General features: G+C 41.1%; 1 protein-coding gene across 1 annotated transcript in view; it reads right to left on the reverse strand.

Moving 5' to 3' along the window:
• Positions 1 to 19,146, reverse strand: part of PHF14 (PHD finger protein 14) — a 283,433-nt gene that overhangs the window by 200,626 nt on the left and 63,661 nt on the right. Inside the window, exons 8-13 of the mRNA XM_065399294.1 lie at positions 17,173 to 17,319; positions 12,095 to 12,365; positions 10,259 to 10,365; positions 8,788 to 8,883; positions 6,602 to 6,705; positions 5,379 to 5,510 (exon numbers count right to left, since the gene is read on the reverse strand). Of these exons, the coding sequence (XP_065255366.1) occupies positions 5,379 to 5,510; positions 6,602 to 6,705; positions 8,788 to 8,883; positions 10,259 to 10,365; positions 12,095 to 12,365; positions 17,173 to 17,319 (857 nt within the window). The remainder of the gene's footprint in view (positions 1 to 5,378; positions 5,511 to 6,601; positions 6,706 to 8,787; positions 8,884 to 10,258; positions 10,366 to 12,094; positions 12,366 to 17,172; positions 17,320 to 19,146) is intronic.

Raw genomic sequence — 19,146 nt, forward strand, 5'->3', positions numbered from 1 at the left:
GAAGTTAAAGTCTGCTTTTCTGAAGTCTGGGATCCGTATTCTGCTGCTCTCCTTTCTTTCTTTTGTCAGGATCCTGAACTCAACCATCTCATGACGACTGCTGCCCAGGTTGCCACCCACTTCTACTTCCCCTACCAATTCTTCCCTGTTTGTGAGCAGCAGGTCAAGAGGAGCATGGCCCCTAGTTGGTTCCTCCAGCACTTGCACCAGGAAGTTGTCCCCAACATTCTTCAAAAAATTCCTGGATTGTCTGTGCACTGCTGTATTGCTCTCCCAGCAGATGTTAGGGTGATTGAAGTCCCCCATGGGACTGTGATCTGGAAACTTCTGTTAGTTGTCCGAAGAAAGCCTCGTCTACCTCATCCTCCTGGTCTGTTGGTCTATAGCAGACGCTCACCATGACACCACCCTTGTTGCTCTCGCCTCTAAACTTAACTCTCAACAGGCTTTTCTCCAGTTTCATACCGGATCTCTGAGCAATCATACTGCTCTTTTACATACAGTGCAACTCCTCCATATTTTCTCCCCTGCCTGTCCTTCCTGAACAGTTTATACCAGGGGTTGGCAACCTGCGGCACGCGTGCCAAAGACGGCACACGAGCCAATTTTTGATGGCATGCTGCTGCCTGCCGGGGTCCTGACCCCACTCAGCCCCCCCGCCCACTGAGCTCTCCTGCGGGGCCAGGAGGCAGAAGGTGGGCACGGGGCCCTGGGGAAAGGGGTAGGAATGGGGCATATCCCCTCCAGCCCCCTGCTGTGAGCACCCCCACGAGCCGAGCACCCCACCCCTCTGCCCTGACCCCTGAACCCCCCCACACCCAGCCCTCTGCCCTGACCCCTGCACCCCCACACACACCCAGCCCTCTGCCCTGACTCCTGAATCCCCACACACACACCCAGCCCTCTGCCCTGAGCCATGAACACCCTCACACACACCCAGCCTTCTGCCCTGACCCATGAACCCCCCCACACGCACCCAGCCCTCTGCCCTGACCCCTGAACCTCCTCACACACACACAGCCTTCTGCCCTGACCCATGAACCCCCCATACACCCAGCCCTCTGCCCTGACCCCTGAACCCCCTCACACACACCTAGCCCTCTGCCCTGACCCCTGCACCCCCTCACACACACCCAGCCCACTGCCCTGACCCCTGCACCCCCTCACACACCTCCAGCCCCCATTCTGACTCCTGCACCAGGGGAGATAGATTCAATGTTTGTAATGGCTCAGCCATTCAAAAACCAGTGGGAGAACACTTTAACCTGTCTGGCCATTCTTTGACAGACCTGCGGGTGGCTATCTTAAAACAGAAAAACTTCAAAAACAGACTCCAACGAGAGACTGCTGAGCTGGAATTGATATGCAAACTAGACACAATCAACTCAGGGCTAAATAGGGATTGGGAATGGCTGAGCCATTACAAACATTGAATCTATCTCCCCTTGTAAGTATTCTCACACTTGCTTCTTATCAAACTGTCTGTACTGGGCTATCTTGATTATCACTTCAAAAGTTTTTTTTTTTTTTTTTTTTCTCCTCTCTTACTTAATTGGCCTCTCAGACTTGGTAAGACAACTCCCACCTGTTCATGCTCTCTGTATGTGTGTATATATATCTCCTCAATATATGTTTCACTCTATATGCATCCGAAGAAGTGGGTTGTAGCCCACGAAAGCTTATGCTCTAATAAATTTGTTAGTCTCTAAGGTGCCACAAGTACTCCTTTAATCACATCATAGTTCCTTGACTGTGCCAGGACTTCCAATTCTTCCTGCTTGTTTCCCAGGCTTCTTACGTTCATGTACAGGCACCTAAGATAACTAGCCGATTGCCCTACTTTCTCAGTATGAATCAGGAGGCCTCCCCTGTTGCACCCTCCTCCTTGTATTTCCTCCTGGTATCCCACTTCTCCACTTACCTCAGGGCTTACGACTCCGTCCCCCAGTGAACCTAGTTTAAAGCCCTCCTCACTAGCTAGCAAGCCTGCCTGCCAAAATGCTCTTCCCTCTCTTCGTTAGGTGGAGCCCATGTCTACCTAGCAATCCTTCTGCCTGGAACAACATCCTATGGTCGAAGAAGCCAAAGCCCTCTCTCCAACACCACTTGCGTAACCACGTATTTACTTCCACAATTTGATGGTCCCTACCTGGGCCTTTTCCTTCAACAGGGAAGATGGACAAGAACAAGACTTGCACCTCCAACTCCTTTATCCTTCTTCCCAGAGCCACATAAGTCTGCAGTGACCTGCTCAAGGTCATTCTTGGTAGTATCATTGGTGCCCACATGGAGAAGTAGGAAGGGGTAGCGGTCCTAGGGCTTGATCAGTCTCGGCAGCCACTCCGTCACATCCTGAATTCTAGCTCCAGGCAAGCAGCACACTTTTTGAGATTCCCGGTCTGGACAGCAGATGGATGATTCTGTTCCCCTTAGGAGGGAGTCGCCAACCACCACCACCCGTCTCCTCCTCTTGGGAGTGGTGGTCATGGAACCCCGATCCCTAGAACAATGCATCCCAGGCCTTCCAGTTGATAGGGTCTCCTTCTGATCCCTTCCCTCAGATGACTCTTCCAAACCATTCTCCACCCTAGTACCCGTACAGAGAAAACATTTTTTACCTCTATCTGCATTGGGGGTACATGGGTTCTCCTCTTTCTTCTTCTGGAGGTCACATGCTGCCAATTTTCTTCCACGTTCTGCATTGCCCTCTCTGATTCTTCAGCATGCTGTGCCTGCATTTTCAAACGCTGACTTCTGTCCAGAAAGTCTTCATTTTCTGAGGCAACACAGGGTTGATACTTAGGTCTCTAGTCCTTTAACCTTCTCTTCCAATATGGAGACCAGCTTGCACTTCGTACAGACGAAGTCGCTTCTATCCTCTGGGAAAAAGACAAACATGGCACATCCTGTGCAGGTCACAACAGCTGATCGCTCACTATTCATATTGTCTTCCTTCTAAGAGACTCTTCAGATGTTGTATTTACTGCTCACAGAAGCCTTAAAGGCAAAAGCTCTGTGGGAATTCCTCACCAGGTGAACTCCCAGGCAAATTCCCTCTGTTTGCTTCTCCTCTGTTCACAGCTCACTCGGTTCGCAACTGGCTGCTTTGCGAAGTGTATATTGTCCTTGTGTAATAAAATTATATACATTTTATCCAATATGACCAAATCATTTTAAGGGTTAATGAAATAACATTTTAAACAAAAGATATATTAAAAACAGCAGGGAAAAACTTTTGTTGAACTTTGCACTTAGAACAAGGGTCTGTTTTATACGGTGTCTAATAATCTGAGTATACCAAGGCAAAGCCAAAGATGAAAAGAACGCAATCAATACACCTAAATTTCTCTACTATAATCTTATCCTCTAGACTATGCCTGAGCTAATTAAAAGTGAAAGCTAAATTTGTGATCAGCAGTGTAGCTGAAGCGTGAAATTCACAGCAAAGACAAGTTAGCACTTTGAAATATAAAAGCATTGCTATTTACCTAACCTACTCTACCTGAATACCCACTAAGAAGTATAGTTAATGTCCTTCTGAACGGATGGCTTTTAATGACCTTTTCAACTTGGTTAAAAAGCAGATCACAACTAGAGATGTCCTGTACATATGCTATGGCAGCAACAACAGCAACAATCAAATATAATTATTTAGATTATCCATTCTGCAAAGTCAACCACAGTTTAAGAAGGTACAACGGACTACACAGGAATGATTTAGAGTAGCAAGCCTAGACTAATGCTCAAAAGAATTAATTTTTAAATGGTGGTTGGACTCTCTTTGAGTTTTGCATCTTTTAAAGGAAATCTCTATTTAATAATTAATTTATATGGTCAAAACGGGATTTTAACTGAGGGGTAAAAACCTCACCAACAAGAAACACTAAATTACTGAAGACCCAGTGTTTATTTTAGAAAAAATTCAGAAAGAACTATATACGAAGGGTAAGGAAAAGTTGAAACTCAATTTTCATCAAGTGAACTATTAAAAAAACCCTACTTTTAGAAATGGTTATTTTCATATTCCAATTTGATGCATTAGGGCTCACTGCTAGGAGGTTCTAAGCCCTTCCTTGAGGAAGTTGTAACATTAGCCTTTTTGCTAGAGAGATGACTAAAGACCATTTTCTCATAATTAGATTTTTCAAAACATTTTACAACATGTAGAATGCTTACAAACACACACACACACACACACACACACACACATTAATTTTATGTTGCGTCAGTTGACTCTGGCTCACAGGACTCAGGCTGCAGGGTTAAAATAGCAGCATAGACATTCAGCATGGGCTGGAGCCCGGCCTCCAAAGCCCACCTCACCTGCTGGGTTTCAGAGCCTGGCCTCCAGCCTGCGCAGGAACAGCTACACTGCTATTTTTAACCTTGATACCCAAGCCCCACAAACCTGAGTCAATTGACCAGAGCTCTCAGACTCAGCGCTATTATAGGTTTTTCTTTGCACTGTAGACATACCCATAGGGGCTAAGCGATGTGTGTTTGGAGGCATCATCCATGTACATACATAGTTATAACAAAACATCACTCAAGAAAATCGAAATCCATTCATTTTCTCATCAAAACACTATTCTGACTCTTGACGTTATTATTACAACACTAATTTTTCAAAATACTTTTCCCTATATTTATTCTAAAGATGTGAAATTATTCTTTTTTGCTTCCTCCACTGAAATATTCCTACATTTCAAATTAAACGGACCTCAAAAACTGTATATATTGAATAGAGGTTACTCCATAATTTAGAAAAGATGTCAAAGATTATGACCAGGTGATGAAACATTATCAAAGACTAGATTTATTAATTTGAGAAATAACTTTTCCCACAAATTCAACTAGATGTTCCAATGCACATTGCCCCCAATACAAGTACTTAAACTGCACTTTAAATTAAGTTTGTAATCTAATCACACTTATTTGTATTTTAACAGAGAATTATTTAGCATGAATTATCTATTTACACATTTCAGATTAACAATCAAGAACTGTCTTCAATGAGCATGAGTTTAGCAAATCTCTATAAATAAAATTCACATTTCAGAAATGTAGACTATAGTGCCTCACCTGATAAGTTGAGTGAAATGTCAATATTGTAAATGAGCATAACCCAATTCCCCTACCCTTCCATGAAAACATAAGTGATGAAAGTGAAGTCAGAATAAAGACAGATCTTAACCACATAACTTAATTTTTAACAGTAATAATGACTAGGGAAAGAAACTTGAAATCAAGATAGTCTAGTTTAAGCAGTATTTGGCAATGCCTAAATACTCAAAATTTACAACCCTTTTCACATTTAAGTTTTACTTGGAGTGCATGGAAATGGCAGAAGATAACTAACTAACAATATTCTTACTTACCAATAACTGTTTTTAGTCTTCCTTGGCATTCTTGTAAGAGGAGGGTCCAGACAGCCAAGATGATAATGTAGTTTACAGGTATCACACAGTAAGAGCAGGTGTTGATCATGGTTCTTCTTACAAATTCCACAACTTTGAATAAATGCAGCCAAATAAAGCATTAAAATTACATTTGAGATGGTAAAGCATATACTATACAGTACCGTATTTCTTAGTGACAATAAAAAGTGCAAGTATGCAAATATATGTTAATGACATCATACTGTTTTCACAGTATTCATTTAAAATTAGCTACATGATTACTTTTGAAAATGTTTATGACTAAGCATCTTTTAAAACTAGGTGATATCTCATCTTCTAACATTTTCTTTAAATTTCATATTCAAGTACTGTAGAACTGCAGTTACCCTTCTGATGCTCGAATCAGGATAACCCATGATATCACCAAGCACCAGTACAAAACACAATACATGCGGGGGCGGGAGGGGGGGTAGGGAGGGAGAGAAGATCACCACACTGGGACAAAGAATATTATTGGCTGGCTAAGTAGAATATTATTACTACTATTAATCATTTATCTATTTCAATAACATTGAAAGACAGGAGTGCAGTCTCATCATGCTGGATAATGTACAAACACAGAATAAATCAGAGTTCACTTTTTAAATTGGGCTACTGTACCAATCTTGGCATTCTAGTTTAGTAGTCTCAAAAAAGATTAATTTTGTACTTATTAATCACATAATGAAAAGAAAGAAAGAAAGAAATCTGTTCAAAAGCAGCTTGCTGACCCATCAACTTAAAGAGTAAATATCCTCAAATGGCAAGTATTTTTAACACTATACTGCTGAATGCATAATATTGTTCATACCAAAATCCTCACAACAGTATAGACTACTAAATTCAAAAGACAATAGCATGGATTTAAAATTTCCACATTACAGATGCAACCGATTCCGATATTTCAGATGTAGAAGCCATTTTCTTTTAAAGCACTGCTGTCTATTAACAGAGAAAGCCCTGCCAATGTGTGCGCCAAAATAAAGAAAGGACTCAGCTTCTTAGCTTGGAGATAAACATAACTCTAATGGCAGCCAATAGTAAGTAAGATGTGGGGGAGGCATTTTCTTCAATTTTTGTGTAAATAAACACTTCAATTATAAATATTTATCAACACTCTCCATACTATATCATGCCTAGTCTACCAAGACTGCATTACTTGCCTATAAAGTACTGCTGGAAGAGTAGACGTCTTTTGTGTTCCTCCTTCCTTTTTACTTGGTTTCCTCTCCTTGGGAGCTCGTAAAATTGCTGGTATGTTCAATTTCTATTGGATTTGAAGAAATGCAGTTTATATATAAGTTTTTTGGGGAAGAATCTAAGAATACCATTCCCATTTGCCACTCCACAGCCAGTTAAATTTGGTCAACCTCAGGATACTACTATTATGAGGGGAAAACTGCTTTCTAAACTACTTTACAGGAAAGAGCAACTACAGTATTTATTTTGTCTCAAAACAAATTTTGTTTTTCACAGAATTACAGTCACATTTTTCAATGTAAAACTAAAACAAAAAAATGCAAACACTAAAGTCCTGGCTTTTAACTTTTCCCCCGCAACCTTTAAGAAAGAAAGAAAGAAAGAAAGAAAGAAAGAAAGAAAGAAAGAAAGAAAGAAAGAAAGAAAGAAAGAAAGAAAGAAAGAAAGAAAGAAAGAAAGAAAGAAAGAAAGAAAAAGAAAGAAAGAAAGAAAGAAAGAAAGAAAGAAAGAAAGAAAGAAAGAAAAAGAAAGAAAGAAAGAAAGAAAGAAAACCCATTACACTTGACAAAAGAATATTGAGGCAGTTTATTTTCCTCAGCCTCCCTGTTATACTGGTGCTCCATAGGTTAATTAGAAAAATTATCTTATTGGACCAAACTCTCCACAAAGCAGACGAGATTCTCTTCGGGTTTCTACTAATCTGCAGTATGCAAGCTTCTCAGACAGCAACCATCTATCAAAGTCATTTCTTGGCGGCCCTGTGGGCCTGCATCTGTTCAACCAACTGGAAAAAAAGTGTCATACAAGCTGTGCAAATGAATTTTACTTCTACTTTCTATTTTTTTTTAATTTATTAATGTTTGCACTGGGAAATACGTTTGTGAACTTTTTTTAAAACTATTTTTAAAAGGTAAAATCTTGTTCCAGACCGACCAAGTTCTACTTGAGATACTCTCTAACAAAGAGATTTTTGTATAAGACAAGTAGGCAAAAAAAAAATGCAGCCAGCTTGGTGTGGGTAACCAATATGATTAAACCACAAGCATTACTGCAGACATCATGGGTAAATTTCATTTTAAGTACAGTAATACAAACACAGAAGTACCAAAGGCCATCACAAAAATCTCTGACACAGGACCTAATTAGGTGATGTCTTTTTATTCTCATCCTCTTAAAATACTGACAATATTTATTCTGCACAATTCCCAAAAGCACCTTTATAATTAGTATGGCATGTCAATGTTCAATACATTACATCTTGAAAAAGACTGCTGTCTTCCTTGTGTGCCTGCCAGGTGTGAGCCTTTTAGGGGGGTATGGGAGATATTACATAAAAGACCAATGAAATGACTCACTATTTCAGAAACACAGCCATCTACATGCTGACAGATACAATTTTCAGTGTGAAAAAGAACACATGTACTGAACAAGTGTTCTCAATCTTCTTTAAAAACATGACTGGAAATAGTTTCATGTTCTCTTCTGATGGATAAATGACACATTGCCATATTACATATATGGGGTTTCATGAACATGATCCATGTATCTGTTTACCTTTTCTCTTAATTCAATGAATTTATGAGCATACTGAAGCATGAAATGTATCTCCTTCCTTGCAATGGACAACATGGTTACTGGTAGCATCAAGAAATAATCAAACGTTCCCATATCACTGATATAATATACTCACTATTTCTAAGAAAGGGTACATCTTTTTATCTGCATAATTTAAAAAACACTGTTGAAAGTGATGTGTGGTTTTAGGGATGTACAGTTTATAAAATGGTCATAAACAGTCAATACAAACCCAACGAACCATTCTACAGTATTTGAAACCTACAACTGCTAAAGAAAAAGTGGAGGTGAATACGGTGGAATTAACTCATGCTTCAGGTTTAGTTTTATCACAAATGACAGGTCAATCAGTTACAGCAAATGAAAGAATTTTGCAAACAAGATAGCTATTATAACAACAAAATTAAGCTACAGGTTCCCAGTAGGTTGCTTGCAGAGCTTTAGATGTATTTCAATCAGAAATCATTAACCCCAGAGTATGCAAAGGTGACAGATACAAAATAACAAAACCTATTCTCTGAAAATCATGTGCACCTGTGTGGTGCAAAAGAGGGAGGGGAAATGAAAAGCCAACCTGCCCAATGATTCTACCCAGTAGAGTCCATATTCCTTGCCCTTCGTTTCGCAGCTTTCCATTCATATTTTGTAGCTCTTCCAAGGACTCGCACAGCTGAAAATAAAAAATTGAAAAACGCTTTTAAAGTTCATTTACTGAAGTTATTCAGCATCTATTATCTGAGAACTCTTTACCTGTAACTTTTATAAATTACATAATTAAAAATGCAATGAAACTCAATAGTCATGTCAATACATTAGAGATCAGTGCAGTCATTCAGGCATATAACAGCACTAAGAAGAAAGTTGGGCAGCCATCTGTTTTGTAAAAGAGGATCTGAAGTAATTCAGCATGACAATTAGGTTCCACAATCACAATCAGAAAGCAAAATTAAAGTATACTAATGCATCATACAAATTCTACTACACTATTTCCAGCTATGAAGTTATGGCAAATGTTTTATATAGGGAATAAAGTTTTGTTCCTTCACCACCAAAAAAAAATCACACACACTTAAAAAAACCAAGCCCCACTTATTTTGTTAATTTAAAAGAACACCGAAGCAGAAGACAGTATTCTCAAAAGTAATTGCCAGCTATAATACTGTATGTACAACCTAGTAATTTTGTTAATCGTCTTCTCCATTCCTCTCTTATTATTCTTGGACAATACAACAAGCAGATGTTAACATTTGTTTGCATTTAAAACGTGTTCAAACCACTTTGTATAAATTCTAACCTGCTGAATTCAGCAAGCATCAGTATTATATAATCCTGCACAAAAAATAATTTTAATGGGTTATATAAATATATATATTCTGCTTCAAAACAGTTCAAAAAGTGATAAGGCAATTTTTAATCAACACTAACTCCTCCACATACCATGGCTTGCTTCACACACATTCATTATAGCAGCACTTCCTTAAGGCAATGTTATCATCTGTTGCTCCCCATAAAAAAAGTTTTGGGAAGGCTCAAAATTTGGATATTGATAAAAGCATGGGCAACTGTTTTCATGTTTTGTTTTGTTTTGTACACTATTTCATGTAAACAATTCCTGCACTGCTGAAAATCCAGACACTACCACTAGAGGAGAACCTGAAAGTCAAACTACCCAAAAACAAAACTGTGAGAGTGACAAGTCAGGGGTCACTGTCCAAACTAAGTGCACACAAACAGCAAAAATGGTAAAAAGTAAGGTCCAAATCTTTCAACTAGTTCCATGCAAAAGGGCCTCTGTGCTCACGTGGAGCCCTGTTAATGAGGCTCTATGTGAAGGATCAGTACCCAACTTAGATTTTAGAAATTCACTGTAATTGTGATAATTTAAAATGTGAAGGTAAGATATATTTTAAGTAACATTTTTATCCTAGTACTCCCCCTTTAAATAGCAGTTTTCCACATCTCTAAGAAATGCCTCTGAAAAGCAAAATTCTATCAGTTAACAACACTCCAATGCTTAGCACAGTTGTATTCACTGCTTTTCTTACCTTGTTATATTCCACATGAAGTTTTTCTTGCTCATTTTCTAGTTTATCCTTAATATTCTTCTGTTCAGCCATATTTTCTTGGATCTGAATCATGCGCATGTTTCTCTCTGTTTAAAGAAAATCCAGTCCTTTCTAGCTTTAGTTGCATTTGTTCAAGTGTGCCACATTGTTGACACATGGAATAAGTGTTACACATTTAAGCACCAAGTTAAAAAAATCTTAAAATGTAAAACTACTACTAGAGAGAGAGGGAGAGAGAGAGATGATCAAATTACAGGCCACTGTCCTGTTAAATGATCTATGAGAGTGATGGAATACAAGCACTCTTCCACCATGTAGACCTGGGGAAAGTATTTTTGATGAATAGTTTATTTGCAAAAAATGCAGTTTTGGTTATCCCAAAACTATTCCTGAATATGACACAAATTTGTGAGTAGTTTTGAACCATTTTTCTTTTCAGTACTTGGATGCCATTCTCAAAATGTCCAGAAAAGGTAGTGCTGAGATGGAGGTGATTGCCAGAGCCCTCCTTATAACTTTTGATCAAGTGATTAGAGCCCTCACCCAGGATGTGGGAGATGCAGATTCAATTCCCCTCTCTGCTGATATGGAGAAGGGATCGGAACTTGAGTCTGCCCCATTGCATTATATTACCTGGGCCACGGGCTAGGGGAATATACCGGTGTGCGTCTGTGGTGTGACTGCCCTAATCACTGGGATAAAAATTATAAGGCATCATCACCAAGTCTACCTCCTCGAATCTAGCCCTTTAAAAAAAATACCCAAAACAGATTTTTTTTTTCAATTTGCTAATTTTTTTATTTTTGTTTCCAGTTTCTAGATGCAGTTAACCCACATCAAATCTTTTTAAAAAATTTTGAACCTCCCAGCTCTACTGCCACATACTTTTGCTGCATGGGCAAAGTCAGAGTGAGATAACTGTTTGGTGATGTTCCCTGATTGGTCATCTCAAGCTAAACCAGCTGACATCAATCACAACAGCATGCCCTTCTAAGATGGAAACAGAGTACTGAGGACCTAAAGACACAGCGCCCAAGATGTTGCTAGGGATGTTCAGAGGGGAGAGAGATGCTCTTCCACCTGACTTCAAAGAGGACAAAACAAAAAAGGTGACAAATATCTACCCTTCCAGGCCTGTCAACAAAAACATATTCCCTGCTGTTTATGTTTGAAGGAATTTAGTTTACAAAAGAGATATGTTTAAAAAGGCACCTGAACTTACTTTAGCATATTGAGATACTGAGTGTGAACTCTGCATTCATTTGAATGAGCAATAATAGCTTTTTCTCTAATAATTATAAGAAAAAATAATATATATATATATACACACACACATGAGCATACTCTGTTACTTTAACCAAACCCTCTCCTCTCTCTTTCTATAATTAGTCAAATGTTTTCTTCAAAACATCGTATAACACAAAGTCAATATGTGTGGAGCATTGTCTATATCAGGGGTCGGCAGCCTTTGAGAAGTGGTGTGCCAAGTCTTAATTAATTTAGGGTTTCACGTGCCAGTAATACATTTTACATTTACAGGGGCCGGCGGACGGAACCCTAGATGGTCTGGGGATCCGTCCACCTACCCCTGCCAGGCGGGGTCCCGGCCGCTGGCCCCGCTCAGCCCGCTGCTGGCCCGGGGTTCCGTCCATTCAGGCCGGCAATGGGCTGAGCAGAGCCGGAAGCCGGGACCCCAGCTGGCAACAGAGTGCCACTAAAAATCAGCTCACGTGCCACCTTTGGAACGTGTGCCGCAGGTTGCCGACCCTGGTCTATACGGTTTAAGAAACTTAAATTTCATATTCTCATCCTTACCAAGATAATAATTCACAAAATCAGCAGTCAGAGCCGGTTGCTTATGTTTTCTCCTTCCATCCACACTGGAACTGGTATCTGAAGTGTCCACTGGAAAGATGTCTGTACTAATTCCCATTAATTCAGCTTTGCGCATCAGCTTACGTATGGCTGAAGCACTGCTAGTGAGTGGTCGTGGCAGCTTCTCCCTGGGAACCCATGCCTGAGGCCTGGTGGTACGAGCTAATTCTGCCTTGGCACGATACTGCTGCAGTCTGGCATTGATTCGGGCCTACAATCAAATTCCCAGAAAATCAAAACAGAATAAAATGGTATCCAAATCACTTTTTCTAGTAAACTTAACCTTCCTTTAGACTACATGTACACTAGGCACTACTTTCAATAAGAAAAAATGCACAATTTAATCCAGCATTTTTTAATGCTTTAGGATGTGATAACTCAACAGGCAAAACAACATACAGTATGAATATCATTTGATTTTACTTTGACATTTATAGTTAATTGACAGTGTATTTTCTTAACCTTAGATTTGTGAAGTCAAACGGAGTAATATTCAGAACTTTCTTTCTGGGAATACCACCTTCAACAAGACTATTAACGTAAGTGGTCTTCTGGCAATCTGCTGGCATGTCTAACAACATAAGTAGGTGGAACTGTCTATGCTCACAAAGTGGGTAAAACCCTTGGCTTAGGTATCAGAAAACAGATTAAGATGAGAGTATACTGCCGGCATAAATGCCCATCTAAACCTGCTGGCTGACACTTATGCCAAGTCTACGACCCTCTTTTGTAGGAACTCCTTTCCCAGTTATAGCACTGTCCACACATACCTCTTTATACACTAGCTGACATTAAGGAAATTCACAAACAAAAGCAATAGAGACACACTGTATATATTGCTGATGGCATCTGTATATTTTGGACGTCTGGGAGACCAACGCCAGACGATCAAGTTGTTACATGTAATTGGAAAATAGTGCCTGCAGAAAGTCTTTGCAGTGGAAGACAATAACACTAGCATAAAAACTATGACAGGCATGAATCCAGCTGAGTACCAGTTACAGCTTGTATACTCACCTGCATGAAGAGGAAGTTAGACTACAGAGCATTAATCCAACTTCCCCAACACATGATATGAGATACCCTTACATGTGAGAGAAAGGCAAAAACATGTGCATATACATGCTACACTTGAGGAATACCAGTTAACTCAGCAGTTCAACTTACTAGCTTATAACCAGCATGATCTGGAGCAGGGTGTCAAACATCTGGTTTGTAGGCTGAATCCAGCCCAAGGACTCTCTTCTCCAGCCCATAGCACAAAGGACCCAGAAGTGAACTGGAGTGGACAGACTGAGTAGGGAGGTCATGCTTGATTTGGCACAGGCACCTGAGGCCTCTCCTTTTTCTTTCTGCCTTCCCCTCCCCTCAGTTGTTTTCATAGAGGAGGCAGCACCACAATGCCTCAGAGATGAGACAGAATAGGCTCCTTCCCAGCTGAACCACTATTCTCTCACTCTCATCCAGGCCTCAATCCCCGTGCTGCTATCCAGACACAGATTTTGTCTTCAATGTTTAAAAAGATGTGTTTTTACTCTGGAATAACTAACACACATTTGCTATCCCATGTAAATCCTAGTGATGACAAGGCACCATAGTTTTCACCATAAGGGAAATTGAGGCAAGGGGTCAACCATGAGGCAGAGAAAGTGTCGTGACTCAGTGGATAGAGCACTGGACTGGAACTTCAGAGATCTGGGTTCTATTCCTGGCTCTGCCCTAGCCTGCTGGGTGATTTTGATCAGACCCACCTCCAGGTACCTCCCTTGGCTGCAGGAAGCTCCTCAGATGCACTGCCTCAGAGTCCAGATTCCTGTAGCTGGGGGAGATTCCTGGAAGAGTAGGTGGATCTGATCTCCCCTGTGCTGCTAGGAGCACCTGCACAAGGGGCTCCTAGCTGCTAGTCCCAGCCAGGCTGAGGAGAGACAGGACTTCCTCTTCCCCGGAACAGCTGCTCTGGGGGTGGGGAGGAGGTCAGACCCACATGTGGATACCTCCCCCAGCTGCAGGAAGCTCCGTGGTTGCGCAACCTTCAGAGCCGCAGTGCAGCCATGGAGCTTCCTACAGGTGGGAGAGGTACTCAAAAATGGATCTCACCTCCCCCCCAGAGCAGCCATACAGGGGAAGAGAATGTCCTGTCCCTCCCCAGCCCAGCCCGGACTAGCAGCTAGAAGCTCCCAGCTGGGGCACTCCGAGCAGCATGGAGGAGATCAGACCTACCTCCTGGATCCTCTCCCAGCTGCAGGAAGCTCCACGGCTGCAACCTTCAGAGCCCAATTCTGAAGGCAGAGCAGAATAGAGGGTGCAAATACAGCGACTCCCCCCTACAACAGCTTTGCAACCCCCCACGACCCTCTTTTGGGTCAGAACCCCCCACAGTTACAACACTGTAAAATTTCAGATATAAACATTTGAAAACATGAAATTAACCAATTTTAAAACCCTCTGGCCATGAAATTAATCAAAATGGACCGTGAATTTGGTACGGCCCCTAGTAGTCGTATAGCTCCGTGCAGTAAAAACTACAAAGTAACTTGTCGCTACTAGGGAGAGAAAAAAAGAGAGGGAGGCTGAGGATGCCCAAAGTTGGGGAAGTGGGTAGGGGAAAAGAGGAAACATTCACAAGAAGGAGGAGCGGTGGCTAGACATGGAGGGATGCATGGAGGGGAAAGTTTCACCAACACATATACTTTTTAAATTAGTCTTTGTCTTTAAATGTGATATTTAGCTTCACTAGTTAAAGTGATGGCCCCTAAATGGGGCCCCTAAATGAATGGATAATTCAGCCCTCATGACAGAACATGTATTAACACAAATTTAACACCATTAATCTAGAGCAGGGGTCGGCAACGTTCGGCACGCGGCTCGCCAGGGTAAGCACCCTGGCGGGCCGGGCCAGTTTTATTTACCTGCTGACGCAGCAGGTTCGGCCGATCGCGGCCCCCACTGCCCGCGGTTCGCCGTCCCGGGCCAATGGGGGCGGCGAGAAGCGGCGTGGGCGAGCGATGTGCTGGCCGCGGCTTCTCGCCGCCCCCATTGGCCCAGGATGGCAAACCGCGGCCAGTGGGGGCCGCGATCGGCCGAACCTGCCGCGTCAGCAGGTAAATAAAACTGGCCCGGCCCGCCAGGGTGCTTACCCTGGCGAGCCGCGTGCCGAACGTTGCCGACCCCTGATCTAGAGAGACTGGAAATACAGAATGATGGCAGGAACAAGAAACATTTATAATTTCTATTCGGGTACAGGGATGAGAACAATCTGTACACTCACTCTTCTAAACATGGCAGTGCTCAGCTCTCTTGAAAATCAGGCCATTAATTTAGGTGCACAAATAAAGATTTAGGAGCCTAATTTTAGGCACTCATTTTTTTAAATCTTGACCCAGGCCTACAATGATATATCTGTGACTGTTAGTAGCAAATCACTTCAATGGCCGGGGAAGACTCTGAGTTACTACAGGGAATTCTTTCCTGGTGTCTGGCTGCTGGGTTGTTGTAATGCTCAGGGTCCAACTGACCGCCATATTTGGGGTTGTGAAAGAATTTTCCCGCGGTCAGATTGGCAGAGATCCTGGGTTTTTTTTTGCCTTCCTCTGAAGCATGGGTCATTTGCAGTTTTAAACTAGTGTAAATAGTGCATTCTCTCTAACTTGACATCTTTAAATAATGATTTGAGGATGTCAGTAAGTCCTCCAGAGAGTATAGGTCTACTACAGGAGTGGATGGGTGAGGTTCCGTGGCCTGCAATGTGCAGGAGGTCAGAGTAGATGATCATGATGGTCCCTTCTGGCCATACAGTCTATGAGATTCACAGAAAAAACCTTTACAATTTAGGCATTGGTTACAGAGCCTTTTTTTTCCCCTTGTCCATCATTTCTGCCACTATTATGTAGATCCACAGCTTGCCTCTGCCACCATCATCCTTATCCCCTTACAGTTTCTCTCAGCCACTTTTCTGCCTCACAGTCAGTCTCTGCTCCCCCTGACCTTGAAGCACAGAGTCAGTCTCCCTCCTCTCAATTCTTGTCTATGGTGTCACAGCAGCCCCTGACAGTTGGGAGGAAAAACTGCATGTAAAATCCTACTTAGCCCAGGTCTGGGGGCATGCCTAGTACAAATGGAACCTTCTGAGTGTTTTGTTTTAAAACTATCATCCACTGAGAATATGGAAACTGAAATTTTTTAGAGGATTATACATTTTCAAATTTCGGTGGATTTTCATGAGGCTGGCAAAAAAACTATTGACACCAGGACAACTCACTTGCTAAAGTTCAAGTCCCTTCTTCAAACCACAGAGGCACCAGAGCTTCTCAATTTAATTAATGAAATAATTTAGCATGGGCAAAACAGATTTTACCTAACCTCATTCAGAGAAATAGGTGAATCACTTTTACTGAAATGGTATTGGTATATATACACACACATATACACACAAACACACACACGCACACACACAAACAGACCTAAGGCAGACACACAGCATGGAAAATTTCGGCCTAAAGGACTAAAACATACAAGCAATTGAAAATAGGGGTCTTATATTATAAAGTGTTGAGGCAACCTTAACCGTAGGCTTTGCTACTAGCTCCTTGTAATAACTAAGGGAGAAGGCGGAACTTTCTTCTAACATACACATAGCAAAATATCTAAAATCCTGGCTGCTTTGACTGATTTTTATTTTTTTAGAATCTTGAAATAAAGATTAGAAGTAAAATAAATGCAACTATGGAATTAAAAAAGAATTATAAATTACCCTGGTATAATAGAGAATTATATAAACTAATCAGGATTATTTCCATTCAGATGCCTGCATGTGCACCTTTTCAAGGATTATATTATGGGGTCATTCACTCTTAGGGAATCCAATCTAAAGATAATTCACTGCCATATTAATTGACCATATGCCATCAATGTAGTCCAAATTTCATTTTCAACCACCGTAATTCCACCTTCCTCTTCCCCCCTCTTCTCATTTAACATTGATGATTAACGCACATGCAGCTTTGGCACGGGTACAATACCTGCGCTTCTGGTGAGAGCTGTTTCTCTCTTTCCTGTAGGGACATTTTACAATAAGACTGTAAAGCCAAGTAGTTCTTCCGTTTCCATTTTCTGTCTAACCGGTCCGCATGCTGTTTACAATAAGCAAAAAAAGGATCTGCTATGTCCTGTTTCAGCAAGAAAAGGGGTGGAAAAGAAGGGAGGGAAAATCTAGTTAGAAAAATGATATAGAGGAACATAAAGCCAGCATTTCATGTATACCACAATTAACATTGACAACTAAGGGGAAGGAATACAAGCCAAAATAGGGAAAGAACAGGTTAAAGAATATTTAGATAAGTTAGATGTATTCAAGTCAGCAGGGCCTGATTAAATTAATCCTAGGGAACTATTTTTTTTAATAATCCTAGGGTTTTATTTTTTAAAAGGGGAACAAGGAGAACCCGAGGAATTACAGACCAGTCAGCCTAACTACAATATTTGGAAAGATATTGGAGTAAATTATTAGACAATCGATTTGTGAGCACCTGGAGAATAGGGTTATAAGGAATAGTCAGCATGGATTTGTCAAGAACAAATCATGCCAAACCAACTTAATTTCCTTCTTTGATACGATTACTGACCTGGTGGATGGGGAGAAGCAGTAGACATGATATACCTTGATTTTAGTTAGGCTTTTGACAGGGTTCCACATGACATTCTTGTAACCAAACTAGGAAAATGTGGTCTAGATAAATTTACTATAAAGTGAGTGCACAACTGGTTGAAAGACCTTACTTTAAGGGTAGTTATCAATGGTTTGCTGTCAAGTTGGGACAGTGCATCTAGTGGGGTCAGTCCTGGTTCTGGTAATCTTCAATATTTTCATTAATGACTTGGATAATGGAGTACAGAGTATGCTTATAAAAATCTGCAGATGACACCAACCTGAGAGGGGTTGCAAGCACTTTGAAGGACAGGTTTAACATTCAAAATGACCTTAACAAATTGGAGAATTGGTCTGAATTCAACAAGATGAAATTCAATAAAGCCAAATGCAAAGTACTTCCCTTAGGAAGGAAAAATCAAATGCACAACTACAAAATGGGGAATAACTGTCTAGGTGGTAGTACTGCTGAAAAGGATCTGGGGTTACAGTGGACCACAAACTGAGTATGAGTCGTTCATGTGATGCAGCTGCAAAAAAAGCTGATTATGTTTCTGGGGTGTATTAACAGGAGTGTTGTATGTAAGACACAGCAAGGTAACAGTCCCGCTCTACTCAATGCTGGTGAGACTCCCACTGGAGGACCATGTCCAATTCTGGGCACCACAATTTAGGAAGAATGTGGACAAATTGAAAAGAGTCCAGGGGAGAGCAACAAAAATGATAAACGGTTTAGAAAACTTGACGTATGAGGAAAGGTTGAAAAAACTGGGTATGGTTAGTCTTCAGAAAAGAAGACTGAGGGGTGACTGGTAATAGTCTTCCAATACCTTAAAGGCTATTATATACGAGGACGGTGATCAACTGTTCTCCATGTCCACTGAAGGTAGGACAAGAAGTAATGGGCTTAATCTGCAGAAAGATTTAGATATTAAGAAAAATTTTCTAAGTATAAGGGTAATCAAGCTATGGAATAGGGTTCCAATGGAGGTCATGGAGTCCCCATCATTGGAAACCTTTAAAAACAAGTTGGACAAACACCTGCCAGGGATGATCTAGGGGTTTACTTGGTCCTGGCACAGCGCAGAAGGCTAGACTTGATGACTTCTCGAGGTCTCTTCCAGCTCTACATTTCTACGATTCTATGTTTCATATAGATGGGTCTTGTAGAGCAACACAGTCAGGGTTTGAATCGGTTTAACTAAAGGCCTGTTTAAAACCAATTTTGTTAAATTGATGCAAGCCCACATCTGTACACTCTTAAACAGATTTTTAAATTGTGTATATTGATTTAGTGTAATTCAATAAGGAACTGACTTAAGCTAAATCAATGGAAGCCAGGTTTAAA

This window comes from Emys orbicularis, chromosome 2 (genome assembly GCF_028017835.1).
Source record: "Emys orbicularis isolate rEmyOrb1 chromosome 2, rEmyOrb1.hap1, whole genome shotgun sequence".
Classification (NCBI taxonomy): Eukaryota; Metazoa; Chordata; order Testudines; family Emydidae; genus Emys; species Emys orbicularis.